The sequence below is a fragment of the Gossypium raimondii genome, chromosome 13, assembly GCF_025698545.1.
Source record: "Gossypium raimondii isolate GPD5lz chromosome 13, ASM2569854v1, whole genome shotgun sequence".
NCBI lineage: Eukaryota > Viridiplantae > Streptophyta > Magnoliopsida > Malvales > Malvaceae > Gossypium > Gossypium raimondii.
The window spans coordinates 35,025,611-35,045,527 of NC_068577.1; the positions used below are offsets into that span (position 1 = coordinate 35,025,611).

General features: G+C 32.2%; 1 protein-coding gene across 1 annotated transcript; it reads right to left on the reverse strand.

Annotated features, from left to right (window-relative positions):
- Nucleotides 1-8,808: 8,808 nt before the first annotated feature.
- Nucleotides 8,809-9,243, reverse strand: LOC128036178 (uncharacterized). Its single transcript, XM_052627077.1, has one exon. The coding sequence runs from the start codon at nucleotides 9,241-9,243 to the stop codon at nucleotides 8,809-8,811; it is 435 nt and encodes a 144-aa protein (XP_052483037.1).
- Nucleotides 9,244-19,917: the final 10,674 nt, after the last annotated feature.

A 19,917-nucleotide genomic window follows, 5' to 3' on the forward strand; every position in this document is an offset into this window, starting at 1 on the left:
AATATAGGGGAATCCGTCGTAGTGGGAGAGTTTCTAAGAAATCAGACTTCTTCGCCTATGATGGTAGTATTTATAATTCGAAAGCCAATCATGAGGATGATGATCCACTCACTTATGAGGAGGATATGCAAGACGTTGATTCCAAGCTCTGGAAACAGGCCATGGATGCTGAGATGAATTTTATGAAATCTAATATGGTGTGGGAAATTTTAGACTTACCAATTGGGATTAAACCCATATGGTGTAAGTGGATCTACAAGAATAAGAGAAACGTGAAAGGGAAAGTGGAAACACACAAAGCTAGACTTGTACGGAAAGGCTACACACAAAAAGAAGGCATCGATTACGATGAGACCTTCTCTCTGGTAGCCATGCTCAAGTGTATCCATATACTCTTATCCATTGCTGCTACTCTTGATTATGAGATTTGTCAAATGGATCTCAAGGCAACATTCTTGAATGACTATCTTGATGAGACCATTTACATGACTCAACCCACTGGCTATGTTGTCAAAGGAAAGGAGGAAAAAGTTTGCAAACTACTAAGTTCCATTTATGGACTTAAGCAGGCGTCCCGCTCATGGAATAAAAGATTTGATCAAACGATCAAGACTTTTGGATTTGAGTAAAACGCTAATGAACCTTGTGTTTATAAGCATATAAAGGACAAAAATGTGGTCTTCCTTATTTTATATGTCAATGATATTCTACTTATCAGAAACAATGTAGGAGAATTTTTATTGGTTAAACTGCGATTAGCTCAATAGTTTAGCATGAAGTACTTGGGTGAAGCTAGTTATATTCTTAAAATTCGAATCCTTAGGGATCGGAAGAATAAAGCAATAGCTCTATCTCAGGTTTCATACATCGATAAGGTACTGGAAAGTTTTGCAATAACCGATGCGAAGCCAAGCATTCAGCTGACTACATCAGGTTTTCATCTTTCTTTAGATGACTGTCCTAAGACAGTGGAAGAAAGAGAGCATATGAGTAAGGTTCTATATGTCCGGAAGTTGGAAGCCTTATGTGTGCGATGCTTTACACACGTTTAGATATTTGTTTCACTGTAGGAATGGTTAGTCGATATCAAGCGAATCCATGTCTCAGGCATTGGCAAGTTGTAAAGCATATATTAAGGTATCTTAGGAGAACCAGGGATTATATGTTTGTTTATTCTGGGGAGAACCTTACTCTTGTTGGATACATAGACTTAAACTTCCAAGCTTGTAAAGATTCGAGGAAATTAATGTCGGGAAATGTATTTGTTCTAGGCCATGGAGCCATAGTATGAAGAAGTGTAAAACAAACTTGCACTGCTGACTCTACTATGGAGGCCGAGTATGTGGTTGCTTCTGAGGCAACGAAAGAAACTATATGGCTTTAAAAGTTCTTAATTGATCTTGAAGTCATTCTTGGTATGGAAAAAGTTATAACGCTGTATTGTGATAACAGTGCTGCAATAGCAAATACAAAGGAAATGAGAAGTCACAAGAGGACGAAACATATTGATCGAAAGTATCGCTTGATACGAGAGGCAGTAGTCGAAGAAATTGTAGATGTGATGAAAGTAGCTTATGAAGATAACCTTGCGGATCTGTTTACTAAGACTTTTGTAACTAATAGTTTTAAAAAACACGTCGAGGATATGGGAATGCGAAACATGACACATTTACTTCACTAGGGCAAGTGGGAGATTGTTAGGAAATATGCCCATATTGTAGTAAACATATAACTATTTTCTATTTATTTGAACGCTGAATAAATAAATAAATTTAATTTCACATTTCACTATTATGTATTTTGCATTTTTGACTTTTATATTTTGCATGCATAGCGAAATTGTGACAAACAAATATTAGCTTATTGATTATCTAAGTTCAAACTGAAGATAAGTGACATTGTAAAAACGTTTCCATTGTGAGAAAAACAAGTTATTTTAATAGATAATCTAAACGAGTCTGTAATTCCGTAAAACAATCAAAGCGAGCATTTGATTCAAATACTGAGAAGGATTATTGTGTCGTCTACAATTCTAATTGGGGAGATGGCTAGTCTTGGCTATCGAAGTAGTTGACCCCACAGGTGGAGACATATATGTATTCATTGGTAGAATGATACATTGGATTGGACCCAAGATGAATTAATTCCGAATCTATTTGTGAACTAATTCACTTGTTATGTTCACAGTGTGATTTACCTAAATCTTGAGCTAGTCACTGACTATGCTTATGCAACGTATGTGCTTTGATATAAGTGGAGGCTTATGCTCTAAAGATAATCGAGCCCATAGCTGATATGTTGGGTACATGCCTTGTGTATGACATGGCTTTACCAACAACAGTGGAATTCATAGCTCAATTAAAGAGTTAATGATATCCTCTCATTGGCATTGTGTGGATTGATAAATATGAAATGTGGCTGCGGGTTGCTTGTTCTCGAACGAGTAAGTTATCACAGTCATTTGTTGGCAATGATCGTATTAATCATTTAGAGGACACAATGGTGACAATAAGATAAATAAGATTGTATTGAGTGAACAGATTTAACTCAAAGGAATCAAGGATATCATATGAGGCTAACACACACATGATGAGGTCATTAGACAAATCAGTTGGGTGAATTGCTTTCGTAAAGAGTATACGATAAGGAGTTTTCGATCATGGTACTTCTTGTGTATGATAAAGTAATTACGAATTATCGGAACAATGTTTCTGGACATAATTGCAATTACTAGAGGCTAATTGTATATGTCCGATTGGTCCCTCTACTAGCTCAATAAAAACTCGGCCGGATTGCATTTGAATCAGAAGAAAATTTTACGACTTTGGAAATGATTTAATTGAATCGATTTATTTAATGTGGAATTAAATGAAGTGGTCGTGAGAATTGTTCAACTAGAGAATTTGATTAAATAATTTTCTTGAAAAATTAATTTGGAAAATCTATGTGATTTTTGGAAAAAAATAATTTTGATCAAGCAAAATTAAATTAATCAAATTAATTAAAATTAATATGATATTTTTGGAAATTAATTTTCAAGTTAGACAATTGGCCCAATGAGTAATTGAACTTGAAAATTGGACCTGAAATCGTAAATTGGGCCCGAGAGCCCAAAAACGATATTAAGATCCAAAAACTGGTCGAACCAGGCCCAATATGTGAAACTACGGTGACGGTCCAACCGGTGGCTTGACCAGACCAGTTGGGTTGTAATTGACCTTGACTAAACTGGCAACAGCCGAACCAGCTTGGAGTGCTATAAGGGTTTTGCACCTGCATTACCAAACACGGTGGTGTCGGCGGCTGCGACGGTGATGTTCTGGTGGCCGACGACGGGTGGTTTTTGGTGGTTGAGCAGTGGAAGAGTTACACTCCTATTGGGACTCTACCAAAAATTTAATTTCATATTAACTATTTTAAAAATAATAATATTTTAATTGTTTAATATTAAATTTAATTTAATACTTATCTTAATAGTATTTTATTAATTAATATTAAAATGATTATGTTAATATTAAATTTAATTTAATGTTTATCTACATAAACATTCTATTATTTTAATAAGATTTAATATAAAATTTTATCTTGATAAATATTATATTAATTGAATATTAAAGTGATTAAGTTTAATCATAGTTGAAGTCTTTAAACTCTCCCTATATAAAGAAAGCCTTGGGTCATTATTTTTCACGCTCTTGAATTCAAGAGGAAGTTGTAGAGAAAATTCTATGAAGAAATTATTTAGAAAATTTTTAGAGATATTTTTTTATTTACAACTTGACCCAAAAGTTTAGAGAAATTGTGAAATTACCCCATTGATAATTTTTGTGAAAATTTTTCTAATTTGAAGTGAGCTCACACTCGGTAGACATGCGCTTGAGGATAACAGAAAAGACTACTTGGTAGAAGCTCTCATTCTAGACAAATTGAAAAGGTACAATTTTGATTAAATGCTTATTACTTTAGATATCACAATCAATATCTTGTTTTGGAAAATTTTTTAAAACTCTATTTTCCCTAAATTTATTTTCCGTTGCATTTTCCAAACCCGTTTTTTCCAACAGCTACCCCTTTGGATGGATCTTCCAAAATCTTACCATGCTTCACAAAGTTGAACTCTCTTGGATGAGTGACTTCCTTCTCCTCTATTGTAAGCTCCTTTAGAGCATCTTGTGTTTATTCTTAAATTTGTCATTTGATGTGTGATCAACTTTATCATCATTGTGAAAAATTTCTACACCATCATCATCAATACAAGAATCCTTTCTAGGAGGAAGGTTAGAGTCATCAAAAACTACATGTATAGACTCTTCTACTACTAAAGTTCTTTTTTTAAACACTTGAAAAGCTTTAGAATTTAAAGAGAAACCAAGGAAAATTCCTTCATGACTATAGTTAATGTTAGGCTATTCGTTTTTGAGAAATTCATATGGAGTTTTCATTAAAATAGGCTTAATCATTACTCTATTAACAATATAGCAAGCGATATTTGTGTCTTCCGTTTAAAAATATTTTGGTAAATTGTTTTCACAAAGTATGGTTCTATTAATTTCTTCTAAAGTTCTATTTTTCTCTTAACAACTCCATTTTGTTGAGGAGTTCTAGGTGCTAAAAAATTATGGTTAATTCCATTTGAGTTGCAAAAATTTTTAAAATCAAGATTTTGAAATTTGGTTCCATGGTCACTTCTAACACTAGTAATAGAGTAACCATTTTCATTTTGATTCATTTTAAAAAATGTGATGAATTTTTGTAAAGCTTCATCTTTAGTACTTAAGAAAATAGCTTAAGTAAATCTAGAAAAATCATCTACAAGCACAAAAGCATATTGTTTTCCACCCAAGCTAGTAGTCCTAATTGGTCCAAAAAAAATCAATGTGAATTAATTGAGGAACTCTTCTAGTAGATAGATCATTGATAGGTTTAAAAGAAACTCTCTTATGGTTGCCTTTAACACATGCATCACAAACTCTATCTAAATCAAAATAAATTTTAGGCAATCCTCTTACTAAGTCATTTTTGGCTAGTTTATACAATATGCTCATGCTAGCATCTCCTAGTTTTCTATGCCACAATAAAGAATTATTTTTATTTTTAGCAATAGAAACAAGAAAATATACACACTTTTTCATCCCTTTTTATCTCAAATTCATGCAAATTTATAGTAATTCTTGTTGAAAAATATATCATAATTATAAAATAATTAAATTGTACTTAAATTATTAGCATGTTTAATTTTAATTAATTTTATAATAAATTTTGATCATTTTCGACAGATTTGCACAAAGGGCGAAAATTGGCTCGACAAACATTGCTAGAAGCGCAAAATTGAGAAACAATTTTTGAAGCATCAAGGTGAATTAATTTCTCAGCCGAAGACGGTTCAAATTATGAATATTAATTCATAATATAATTAATTTTAATTTAAATCTAATTTATTTTGGGTTAAATAATTATTATTAATTAATTATGAAAAGAGGCCCAGTTGAGTTGAACCGAGAAAACTAATCCAATCGAGTATTGGGCTGCCCAAAACTGTCCTACATGCTGACCCAATCAACTTGTTAGGCTTGTAAAACAACCCTTAAAGACTCCTTGAATTTGCATTCAAACCCCTCCACTTATCATGCGTTCTTAGATTTGCCCTTACCTTAAAATAGCAAGTTTGAAACCTTCAAACTTGCCACATGTGTGGCCAGCCATGGGGGTACTCTATGGCTGCTGAGTTTTTCTATTTTTAGCAGCCTATTCAACCTATAAATACCCCATTGGCTGCTCATTTCAAACACATCTCAAAACCTCTCATCCTTTCACTTCTCTCTCACTTTCTCTCTTCGATCCCCTTCTGTTGTTCTTCATTTTCTTCCCCATTCCCTTGCCAATTTCACCTCTTGAAAAAGAGTCCTTCAACCACCATTTGGAGTAGCATTCAAGTGTTTATGGAAGTATCGGTTCAACAAGAACAAGCGGAGAAGGAGGAGTGGAACAAACTAGTTAAGCCTCGAAGAAACACCGGATTTGATTCTTATTCCTTATCCTTTTAATAGTATTGTTGTTATAAACATGTCTATGAATAATTGTGATGTTGATATGTTTAATTTAATTAATATAGCTTAAATATTAATTCGTGTTAGGTTGATTGCATTTTGTCCACTTAATTTATTAAAATTGTGTTTGTGTTGTTATAGGCCTTGGTAAGATGTTCGGTTAAGTAAAACCATGACTAAGTTATTCTTGCATTACAATTGTAAGGTAACTAATGAATTAATTATTTAAACGGGTTGAAATTGTAATTAATTGACACGATACTTAATCAGTACATGTTTAATCATCTAAGGTAGCTAAGGGTTAAATTAGCAATGGTATCTAACGATACATTAGCCTTGCATAACTTGCAAGATTATTGTGATTAAACTGTTTCAAGGTAAAAATACATTGTTACCTCACGTAATGTTTTATGTGCTTATGAGATTGAATTAATTGTTTGAATTGGCATAGAGATATGTACAAGAGATTATTTTTAATTTCGTACATATGTATTTGCTTATTAAAATTTGTTTAATCGGTTGAATTGACATAGAGATATAGTCAAGAGATAAATGGATATTGGTAGGTGAGTATGTTCGTAAGTTAGCAAATTACCAAGTTGCCATGAATTTATTCGTAACGACGTGAACATGAGTTTAGTAATTTTAAGTTAAGAAATGTAATTAATCTAACACAATTATGTCATTTTGATTAAAATCATCTTTTGAAATCATGCATTGGAACTTTTATATCCTCTTTATTTATTTTACTTAGTTAAAAATCTTAGTTTTTAATCACCTCTTCAAATCAAAATAATTTTCTTCACCAAAGTGTTTTTATTTGCATTCATAAATAATTCTTTTCACAGTCCCTGTGGGTACGATAAATTGACATTTACTTGTCACTTTATTACTTGTTGCGATTGTGTGCACTTGCACATTTCCATCGTCTCAAGCAACAAGGCATATGTATGAATCATGCAAGTCATCTAAATGTACCATATAAGTATTTCATATCCTATGTCCTTCAAGCATAATCTTATAAGACACAATGTCAATTACTTTACATCCATTAGGCTAAGGGCCAGTTCTTCATTGCTTTTGAAAAGTGCTGTGGAAAAGTGCTGTGGAAAAGTGCTTTTGAGAAGTGCTTTTAAGAAGTGCTTTTGAAAAGTTTGGTTTAAAATTTGAGTGTTTAGCATTGTTGTCAAAAAGTGCTTTTGAAAAATAAAATATCCATTTTAGACATGTTATTATCAAGTAACAAATATGCATTTAAATAATATTTAAATTAGTTAATATTATTATATTTTAGTAAAAATATAAACAAATTATTATAACTTGTTGTTAATATTTTAATATATGAAATATAAATTATTAATATTTTTAAGCAATAAATATTAATTATTTATAAAATTTAATTAGAATATATAAACTATATTTTAAATATTTAAATATAACCATTAAATATTTGTAATTGGTATTTTAAAAAATATTTTTTATTTTTAATTAATGATTTTAACACATTTGTAATTAAGCACCAAGAAAAAAAAGGAAAGTACTATGTTATTGGAGGGGTGAAAAAGTAATTAAGCACCAAAAGTGCTTTTGAGAGAAGAAAAGCTAAAATTTTTGGCTTCTCCTTTTCAGAAGTGCTTTTTTCAGAAGTGCTTTTCAAAAGCACTTTTGAAAAGTTAAAAATTTCAGCCAAAAGTAGCTTGTTCTGTATAGCTTTTCTTCTAAAAGTGCTTTTGGAGTCAGAAGTGCTTTTTTTTAAGCAATGAAGAACTGGCCCTAAAAAAATGACATTGAGACCTTTATCCAATTGACTAATACTTAATAAATTATGTTTAAAACCATTGACATACAAAACAGTTTTAATAAGAATTGAAGAGCTTTTACCAATAGAGTCAATTCTTTCTATTTGTCCTTTGGAGTTGCCACCAAATGTAACTTCTCATTCATTTTTTTGGCTTTAATTTGATAAAGTGGCTCTTGTCACTGGTCATGTGCCTTGAGCATCTCAAGGTATCATGAGTTTTTGCTTGAATTGCCCAACTTGAAGCAATACTCCTCTTCCTACAAACATAGAATTAAATTTTTGTTTTTGGTACCCAAATTCTTTTAGGACCTTATGTATTAATTCCTAAAATTTTTATCCTTTTGGGAGCCATTTCGAAAGTATCTCTTTGTCTTGAGTAACAATAAATCCTTTAGAGACCCATTTACTCTTAACAATTTTTCCTTTATAAAACATTGAGGGACCTCTATGTTTATAGAAATTAAAACTTGATTTAACAAACTTTTGTTTTGAACTTTCTCCCTTTTTAAAACTTTTTGAAGAAACTTTTTTATGTAAAGGTTTTTCTTTTTCAAGAAACTCAAGTTGCTTTTGATGATCATCATGAACTTTTGAAAGAAAATTATGCAAGTTTTGGTTCTTTTTCTCAAAATCATTTATAATTGCTTGCATATCATGAATTTTACTTTCGAGTTCATGATTGACCTTGGAGAGTGAACTATTTTCATCTTTTAATTTTGAAATAATTTTCTTATATTTTGAAACCATACTTTCAAATTCGAAGCCTAGTTCATAATAGGCATCTTGTAACTCATAAAAGGAATTGGAAATTGAACTAGATGAGTTAGAATTTACCTTCGTTTCATCGATGACCAAAAGGCAAAGATTTTCTAATTCTTGATCTTCATTTTTGGATGAATCCTCATCACTCCAAGTAGCAACATAAGCCTTGAGTTTTTGTTTGCTTGACCTATTTTTCTTCTATTGGGGACAATCGAACTTGATTTGTCCCGATTTCTTGCATTCGTAGCATATTATTGGTTCCTTCTCCTTGGAAGATTCAAGTTTGAGTTTTTCTTTCTTTTGGAACTTTCTACCTCTATTGGATCTCATAAACCTCTTGAATATTCTATCAAACATCGACATCTCTTTATCCTCATCCATATCGTCACTAGAATCACTCTCTTCAATTGTCGTGAATTTGAGAGCAATAGCAACCTTATTCTTTTCAACATTTTCTTCTTCGACCCCTTCTTTTATTCTCATCTCATGAGTGAATAAATAACTAATAAACTCGTTTAATGAGAGTGTTTCCAAGTTCTTTGCTTCTTTTATGGCCATGAATTGGCAAGTTTCGAAGCATTTTCCTCCCAACTTCTTCAATGGGATAAGTCTTCCCATAAGATTTGAGCCCATTAATGATAATTGTAAATGGATTGGACATAGTCTTAATGTCTTCTTCAGGCTTCATCTTGAATGTTTTGTAGTTGAGTGTGAGAATTCCCACTTTAGACTTCTTAACTTGACTAGTACCCTTATGAGTGACTTCTAACTTGTCCCAAATTTCCTTGGCATTGGTACATGATGATACCTTACTATATTCTTTCAGACCAAGTGCACAAAATAAAGTGTGCATGGCCTTGACATTAAGTTGAATGCTCATTCTATCCTCTTCATTGCACTCATTCTTGCTTTTTGGCACCAAAAGCTCTCCTTATTTTTGAAGGATGGAGGGACCATCCATGACGATGTCCCAAGTAGCAAAATTATTGGCTTGAATGAACAACATCATCCTCGTCTTTTAATAAGAGTAATTGGCTCTATTGAAGTATGGAGGTATAGAGATAGATTGAGATTCATCATAGAAAAATGAGTCGAAAGTGGATGTCATCTTGTGTGGATTAAATTGATGAAAGTTGAGCTACCTTGAGGATCTTCTCTTGGTTGTCAGATCGTCTTTTACAGAATATATTTGATACCAATTATTAGCTCAATAAATCAAACCAAAATTTTCAAGAGAGGGGGGTGAATTGGCTTTTAAAAATTTTGTGAATGCTAGAGAAAAAGGATAGAAAATTGAACACAATAATTTAGAGTGGTTCGACCCCAATTACTTACTCCGCTACCTTAGCTTTCCACAACTAAGGATTTTCCCAAATTCACTAATTTGATAACCTTTGAGGACAATGTTTAACCTTACAAACTCCCTTAAGATACAAACCATATCAAAGAGATACAAAGAAACAAACAAAGAAATTATCCTACCAAGATCAAAGTGTTTGCAATTTAAGCTTAGTTACCATGAAAAACACTTAAGTAAATAGAATAAAATAAAGCTCACAAGTGTATGAAAGAAAAGTATGGAAATATTTGGCACAAAGGTTATTTGATTGATCTTTTTGCTTGAGTATGTTTTCTTATTGTTGTAGGACCTTTGGACGATGGTATTTATATCCTCTAATTCATTTCGAACCATTGGGGTTGTTGTGGAAGTTAATAGAGTCGTTGGAATGAAAATACCAGTGCATTTAATTCACTTGCAACAAAAGGTATCGATACTATTTGGAAAAGTATCGATAATTTTAGCATTTAATGCATTGATTCAATGATCGTTAAAACCGATAAAATCGATACCAGGATAAAATTATTGATACCAAACAAAAGGTATCGATACATGATCGATACTTAATGAATACCTCAAAATGGCAGAATGCTAATTTCGTACCGATACTAAAAAATGTCTCGATAAAATTTGTCAAAATTGATACAATTTAAAGATTTATCGATACCTAACAAAAATGTATTGATACTTGAAAAATCGTTTGCAAGTCATTAGCCTATTTTGGTATCAATTTCTAGAAATCTATCGATTCTTGACAAAAAGTATCGATAGTGGATCAATACTTCTTGGCCTGAAGCATTTTTGTCTTGTTTAAAAAATGTTCTGAAGTGTTGTTTTTAATTTACTTGGCCTTGAAAAATTTTCTAAGTATAAATTTGATTTTTTTTTATTTTAGAAATAATTTGAAGTACAATTTTGTCAAGCGTTGTTTAAAAGATTTTTATTCAAAACATAGTATTTGTTATATCAAAATGTTTTTGTCAAATAAAGCTTGGATCAACACAAACGCTACTTAAAACATTATAAAAAAATACTTTTAAAGGAACTCCTTTAGAGAATATTATTTTTTTGTATTTTTCAAACATTGGAAATATTTATTAATTTTGTAAAAAGTTAAATTTAAGCAATGGAGGATGGATATGTGTAGATCTTTTTACAACTATATCTATTTTTTCCCTTCTCATCATGTTTCAAAATGTAAATAGTCAACATCGTATTGTATACAATTACCATAATTTGTTCACTTTTGAATATATAAAGATTAAATTATTTTGAGCTATGGATTAAATTAATGTGGATGGTGCTATGGATTTTTCTAGTGGTTTTGCAGCAATTGGAGTTGTCGCTCGAGACAAATGGGTTAACTGGATTTCGGGATTTGGACGCAATGTTGGTTAGCTCGGTATTGCACCCTAAGATGGAGGCGATTGCTGAGGGATTTCACGTGATTTGGGATCAGGGTTATAGGTCTGTAGAGCTTGAATGTTATAACTTGGGGGCTATAAATATTTTACAACAGAGTCATGAACCTATGGAGCATAGCTTGAGGGATCCCTGGAGTAGAATTCATGGCAGTGGAGAGCAGAGCTTCAACATGTGCCTAGAGAGGCGAACAGGGTTGCAGATTTTGTTGCGAAAAGCCGCAGTCGAATGATTTGAGATTATTGAGATGGAGACACCACTAGCAGGCAGCTGGAGATTGCTGCTGGAAGATGTAGGACTTGGCCAAACTTCTATATGGTTGATTTCGGTAAGGCCATTTAGGCTTCTCTTTTATTCAACCAATTGTTCTATTTAATTTGAAATTGACCAAATTTCTTCAAAACTAATTAACGTGATTATTATTACTTTTATTAGTCATTTTCTAATAGTGAGAAGGATTTGATTGTTTTATTTATTTTAAAAAAGAGTAAATTGCTCACTACAAATGCATTTTGAATATTTACCCCTATATACATGTGTAGAAAAAAGATTGTATGAAACTGCGATTCCATATTATCCCTATCCCTTTCTAATAGGAGAATGACAAATCAGATTTTTCTCCTGATTTTCAACTTTTCCTCCTGAAAAAAAATCAAAATCAACTAAAAAATGCTAAAAATCACCGATCCATTTATATAATTACTTAAGTCTAAACTTCAACAATATTAAAAGTCATTTGCAAAACTATATTTTTAAAATATTGGATAAATTACAAAATTAATCACTTATGTATGGTTTAAATTATTTTATATAATTCTTTTAAGATAATCTTATAAAATATTCATTTAAAAATCTTAAAATATTTTTCATGTTTCTAAATATTTATTATTTATTATTCTTTTAAATCTCTTTATAAATATTTAATTAAAGTTATTTTTCCTTTTCTGTATTCTTTTGAAATAATCTAACTTTTTTTTGTTTTTATTAAAACAAATCTTATTATTAAATTTTAACTTAATTTTTTAACCTTCCCTTTTGGTCATTAAAAACAATATTTTTCTTATGAAATCTAAATTAAAATATAATTTTAGTGCAACATGTATTTTGATTGAAATCTAAAATAAATTTACCCTTCTAAAATATTATCTTTGATAATTCTTTAAAATAACCTTATAAAATATTTAATTTATTTTTTCATTTTTATATTATTCTTCTAAATTCTTTTTTTTTAAAGGAAAACAACTCCTTTTAATAAAGCAAGAAGGCAATAACAAAAAACGATGAGAGAAGGCAAATCCTAAACCCAAGCTAATAAACTAACCCAATACACCTTTGACCTAATAGTACAAACCAAACAAAAAAGAATAACATCATAAGTGTGAAGGCGTGCTTAAGATAAGGAAACCCAAGCAAGTTGGTAAGTTGTCTTATTAGCACTCTAACAAACCCAATAGAAGTAAAGATTCTAAAACTGAGCTTTCAGAAGTGGAAAATCATAAAGCAAAGTTCCAAGCTAAAAAATGTTCGAGCTATGAGTTTGAAGAGCAACATACACCTCCAACAAATCCATTTCAAGCAAAATAGAGTCAAACCCTATTGCCATAAACTAAGATAGTGCTTCTTATACTGAGAAAGCTTTCACCAAATAGGAGAAAATAGAGCAGAGCAATGAGCAGAAAAAGCTTTCAGGAACTCACCATATTCATTTTGAATCACAGCAACAAAAGTACTGGCCCGATGAGTCGAATCGGTAGCTGCATCCACTTAACATAGTTCGATGATGGGCGAGACTAGACAGCAGTAGCCATAGCTGAAGATGAAGATGTTGACTGCACCTGACTATAAGCTAGCCTAGAGGCTTCCCAATCCTGTAAAAATATAACAACAAATGTGGTAATGTGTGGCACAGAAGAATGATCAGATTTCCAAACAAATATATTCCTCAAAAACCATAAGCTTTGATGTCCACAAAACCAACAAAAAATTCGATAAAGGCAAGTGCACCTATCAATTAATAGTCTAGCTACGGTGAATAAAGATATCGTTCCCACGAGAACTAAACGTACTAGTAAATATTGTCTTTCTATTATATAACCGAAAAATTGGAGAGATTGATTAAAACTAAAATTAACTAAATTAATTAACTAAAGAACACAACAAAGAACAAATCAGGAAAATAAACGATTAACAACCAAGAAGCGAAATAATACCCAGGAAATAATTCACCTAGATTTCATCTGTTATTATCAATCTGAATTAAACAATTTCTTCACTTAGTATCTTGATCCGTAGAAATCCCTAAAATATGCTATTATCTCTTTCTATAGTAAGAGCAACTGACTCTAGGTTGATTAATTGAAATTTCTTTCTAATTAAAACCCCTATTATCGCATTAACTCGATCTATGGATCCCCTTTATTAGATTTGACTCTAATTCGATAGATTTATGTTGTCCTATTTCTAGGATTGTATGCAACTCCACTCAATTATGCTAGATCTACTCTTAAATAGGGTCTATTCCTCCTCTAATTTAAGCACAACAAACATGAATTAATAGTCTAGAAATATTAAAACAAGAATTAAGCACACATAATTGAGAACAAGATTCAAGTATTTATTACGTAAAACAGAAATCAAAAGACAGAATTCATCATAGGGCTCATCTCCCCTAGGTATTTAAAATATTAGTTCATAATTGTAAATAAAGATATCCCAAACACATTATAACCACAAGAAATAAAGAAACTCATGATAAACTTCAACGAAATCAAAAGGAGATATTCAATCTCGATGGAAATCTGCTTTTGAGTCAGCTTCAATGGTGTTTTTTGAGTTTTTTTTCTTGAGTATCCTCTGACGGCTTTCTCCTCTTTTTTTATATCTGGTATATATAAGTCTTAGAATGCTTGAAAAACCTAAAATTTGCATTTTTCTGCGTGTTTGGAGTGCAATTTGCAAAATTGACACGGTATAGCACATGGCCATGTGGCAGCCCATATGGCTCACACGGCCGTGTGTCCATCCCGAGTGGGATGGTCCAGACCGTGTGGCTCTTGAAGCTTGCTCCAATTTTTTAGTTTTCGCTCGTTTTTCGCTCCTATTGCTCCCAAATGCTCTCCTAAGTATAGAAATATGAATTTAAAGGATTAGGAGCATAAATTTCACCATTTTAAATTGAATAATCATCCAAAAATGCATTAAAAATGAGGCTAAAACATGTTACTTTTAGCATTTATCAAATATTCCAAAACTTAATTGTTTGCTTGTCCTCAAGCAAAATTCTTAACCCACATTCAAGTTAACTTTTCCCAATTTGTCATTTTCATCAATAATGTTCCAAGATAATTCGCAAACAATCATACATTGGAAACTCAACCAAAAGGACACTAAAGATTCAAGCAATCCAAGCTGAAATTTTTAAAGCACGAAAACATAGGTGTCTCCCCTTATCTAAATAATTACCTTAAATTCAAAATCAACAAGAATTGATATCCTCACTAAAGATTCACTCAAAGCACTCAAAGTGTTTAAGGTTTATGAAATATACACTCAATAGTCGAATAAGAGATGTCATTACCATAGGCTTGCTTAAAAACCAAATCTCTACCACTATAAAATGAGATGACACACCAATCAAGAGGTCTTTTCAAGGTTGTAATGGGGCTTAGGTTAGGTGTATAGGAAAGGTCAGAAAAGTTGGTTATAATCGAGATCGAATTAATAAGTTACCAAAATAGAAAAACAATCAATTGCTGAATTAAGAGAAATTACAAACTAAACTATTCAAGCTCAATCAAAGATATTTTTTCCGTTTTTTTAAATTTTTTTAGAACAAAAATAAAATTCAACAATTAAAAAAATGAAACATAGTTAGGCAACTAACCAAATCAAATCTCGACAAAAAGGGAGTCAGTAAAAAGGATAATTTTACAACATACATATGGGCTATGAGTTAATAAAAACGGGGTAGAGAAAAAAATGTGTTAGTATCAAAGGGGTTTACTAAGGGTTAATTCAATAGGTAAGCTTTTTATAGGTTAAATGGGTTAAATCCTAAGTGCCTTTATCATCTTAGTATATCAAATCAATAATGTGGTCTCAACATGCATAATTGAAGCGAGTTCTAGAATAACAAATCAAGTTGACCTACTCTCAACCAAAAATAAAATGATCACGAAATAAAATATATGCTCTATAGGCTTAAAATCTCACAAAAAGTTATGGTGTCGATGTCAAACTTACAATTTTAAAATTTCAAGATAATACTTCAATTCAAGGAGACAACCTAAAATATTTATTTCTAAAAAAAAACTTATCATGCTTGAATCTCTAGTGTCTTAAAAAATAAATAAACAAATGCACAAGTATCCATAAATAAATCCAAAACAACATCAATAAAAAATCCAAACTTGGAAAAAAATTCACTCTAATGGAGGGTATGAGAAATGTACTTAAACACAACAAATAATTCAGAGATTTTATCACAAATATACAAACAACCTCCCCACATTTAAGAGGTACATTGTCCTTAATGTACAAACAAATATAAACACAATATAAGCATAATATCAAAAGAGAGGGAGAGAACTAAAACTGCCCTGAATTTGGAGGAAATTGCCAGAATAGAGAAACCGAAAATGTGGGTAAGTCTAAATGTAGTGCATATTTCCTAGCAACTAATAAGAGAAATAAAAATAAATAAGAAGACAAAGAGATTACAAACTCAAATAAAAACAACCATATAAATAATAAAAACAATAGCATAGTTCTAAATTAAAATAAAATAAAGAAGTCTCACAAATAAAAATAAAACAACTAAAAATTAAAAATACAGTACAACTGCAAATAATATAAATAAAGTAAATAAAACGAAATAGATTAGTGATCATCGTCGTGAGAGGCGTCGGGATCGTGAGGTGCATAATCGGGTGAAGAGATATAGAGGTGTTGAAGAATCTGATGCAAAGCCGCGTCGTTGCTATCGAACCACTCAAAGCATCACTGCTCAAATCAGTCGAACCACTTAGAGAGGTTTTCGAGTGAAACAGTAGGATCAATGGTAAGGTGACTCAATGGTGGAGAACAAGGTAGGTCTGCATGGTAAGAAGGATCATCGTCGGGAAACTCCTCATACTCATTTTGAGGTTCTGAAGGAGATAATATGTATCGACGTGGACCCATTCCATGCTGTCACTCGATCATCCTCATGTGACTCATAATTGATATTCCCTGTGGTGTCATCTATCCTACTAGTGTAAAGGAAGTTGTCTGCTCTGGAGTAGCAAGGAGGCCAAAATACCTCACTAGGCGACTCACATAGGGGCTCAAACAGGTAAGACCCCTCCTATTACGGTCAGACTAGTGGCGAAAAGATAGGACGACGAAGTAAGCAAGATTGAAGGGCCAGCACGTCATCATGCTCCAAAGAAAGTAAGCATCATATGTACCCACAATACCAGTGCTCTATCTCCGACCGGTTAAAGTGTACGCGAAAATGGCATGGATGTAGCACAATGTTGGAGGTAGAGAAGTCGCCTTCGATTGACTTGGGTTATAAGGTGTCACAATCGCAGTAATATCAGTCTAACAGAGAGAAGGGGATGGATGAATGTGTTAGTATAATGTGAGGAACCTTTCGACACTCATGAACTTTGGAGAATAGAGTCCACAGGCGGCTCCAAAGCACGGGACGCTTAGATAACGTATCATACCACCGAGTCGGAAAGAAATAGTGCGCAGTTCATCATGTCTCGACATTACCTACTGCAGAAAAAATGTTGAACAAATTTCTAATGTAAGGTCCAAGTAGGTGGGCTCGATGATGGAGAAAAATCGGTCCCAATGAGCTGTCTCAATCAGTGCGCGCACTCTACCGACCAAGTGTATCTCCTGTAGGGCCTCCTGATTGATACAACGGCTTAATCCCAAGGGTCTTTACCGTAAATGTTGATATAGGTCTTCTTGAGGACCCGAAGGGAATTGGAGACATGGTTATCTTGCAACTAATGTGGGGTTCGAAGATGAGGTCGCGCCTGGAGTCTTTCGGTTTTTGAAGCGGGAATAGGAACCTTAGATTTGCCTCTCATGTTCACCATGATGTACCTATAATAAAATATCAATATCCAATATCAGATAATCAAAATAAAAATTAGCACAAAATGAAGCAAATATAAAAATTAACAAAAAGGTCTCAATCCAATAAGTCGCACAAGAAACACCAAATCTAAACTAAAATAAAAACCATAAGACCTAATAATTAATATAATAATAATTAAACTAATGCCTAACATAATATACACAATAAAGGCATAATAAATAAATAAATAAATAAATAAATAAAGCCTAATAATAATATTAAACTATCAAATATGAAACACAACCAAGCAAATACTAATAATAAGAACAATAACAGTAATAAAAATAACAATAATAATACTAAAATAATTAAAGATAATAAAAATAATAGAAAAATAAAAAAAATAAAGGGAATGGGCCAAATGGTGGTTGGGGTAAGTGTAGACTATGGAGGCGGAGACTAGCTACGATGGTGGTGACCAGAGTTGGGGTTCTGACAACGGTTAAATGTTCGGCAATGATGACATGCGGTGTAAGGGGAATGAGGGGGCTTAGTTCAGGCGAGAGGAACCAAGAGAAGGGGGATGGGGAATAGGAAGTGTTGTTGACGAAGGTGGCTCAACGGTGGGAGCTTGTGGGTGTGGGGGTAGGCGACGGAGGTGGTAGATTAGGGTTAAAGGGTTATTTGACATGGACGAACGGGAAAAGAGGAGGGGGAAGTGGGTTGTGCACAGTGGAGATCTAGGGGAGGTGGTGGTAAATTAAAATTGAAAAGAAAAAGAATTAAACACCAGTATCCATATGGCCTAGGACACACACGTGTGTCTAGGCCGTATGTCTCACGCGGCTGTGTCTCCAGGCCTTGTAGACCACCCTAGGCCGTGTGACCCCTATTTTTTTATTTTTTCAATTTAAAAAAATGATAATGAATGAATTTTTTAAAATTTTAAAATTTTAATTATTATTTTAAGTAATAAAATAAAAATTAATGTACTTTTTTAAGAAATTAAAAATAAATAAATAACACAAAACACTCGGGTTGCTTCCCGAGAAACGCTTATTTAAAGTCTAAGCTCAACTTCCCTTTTTTAAACTCAAGTTAAGGTTGATATTGGAACTGAAACTCCTCTCTCTTGTTATTAGTTTTAACACCAAAATAAGGTCTGAGATAAGTACTGTTTACCTTGAATGTGCCGAATTCAAGACGTGTTACCTCAATTGTACTGCATGGAAAAACGGTTTTTACCACAAATAGGTTGGACCCTTTTGACTTAAATTTTGAAGGAAAAATTTGTGGATTTGATTTGTCTAATAGTATTTTGTCCACAACTTTAAATTGGTTCATTCTCTTTACATGCACATTATGGTGTCGCTTTGTTATTTCCTTTTGCTTTCTCGGTTTCTCATCAACCTTTATTCACCATTCATCTAGTTCGTCGAGCTGCACCATTTTCTCTTCACTTGTCTCTCGAGTTCTATCACCTTGAATAAAATATGGCTCCAACATATTTTCATGAGGGATTTCTTGCAACGAAGTTGAGCCATATGATTACTAACATTAAAAGAACAATTAGTATCATTTCGCTCATTAAGGAGTCCCACAAAATCACTTGCTAGAAGAGTAATCTTTTCATCACTTACACAAAGCACAAGTTCACCAGTACCCACATTAATAATAGTTCTAGCAGTGGCTAAAAAGGGTTGACCTAAGATCATAGTGGAATGACGAAAATGTGCAAGTGTACACAATCGCAACAAGTAATAAAGTGACAAGTAAATGTCGAGTTATCGTACCCATAGGGACTGTAAAAAGGAATATTTATGAAATTAATGTTAAAACACTTTGGTGAAGAAAAATATTTGGGTTTGGGAAATGATTAAAAACTAGAAAGCAAAGTAAGTAAAATAAAATAAAATAAAGTCCTAATACATGATTTCAAAAGTTGATTTAATCAAGATGATATAATTGTGTTGGATTAATTACATTTCCTTACCTTAGAATCATTAAACTTATGCTTATACTTATTACTAATAAATCAAAACAACTCGATAATTTGCTAACTTATGAACATATTTACAAATAAAAAATCCATTCATCTTTTGTACATATTCCTATGTCAATTCGACCGATAAAACAAATTTATAAAGATAAACATGTTATTGCACATACATACTTATTAGATTAAACAAGCTCTCGCATATTCCTAGGTCGATTCAAACGATTAATTCAACCTAACAAGCATATAAAAGACTATGTGAGGTAACAAAGTATCCTTACCTTGAAACAGTTTAATCACAATAATCTTGCAAGTTATGCAAGGCATATGTATCGCCAAATACAATGCCAATCTAATCTTCAGCTACCTTAGAAGAATTAAACATGCACTGATTAAGTACTGTGTCCATTAATTACAATTTCAATGCATTTAAATAATTAATTCTTTAGTTATCTTACAATTGTAATGCAAAAA

Bases quoted from the DNA above. Each gene is read 5' to 3' on its own strand.
- LOC128036178 (XM_052627077.1), bottom strand. From the start codon at position 9,243: ATGGGCTCAAATCTTATGGGAAGACTTATCCCATTGAAGAAGTTGGGA.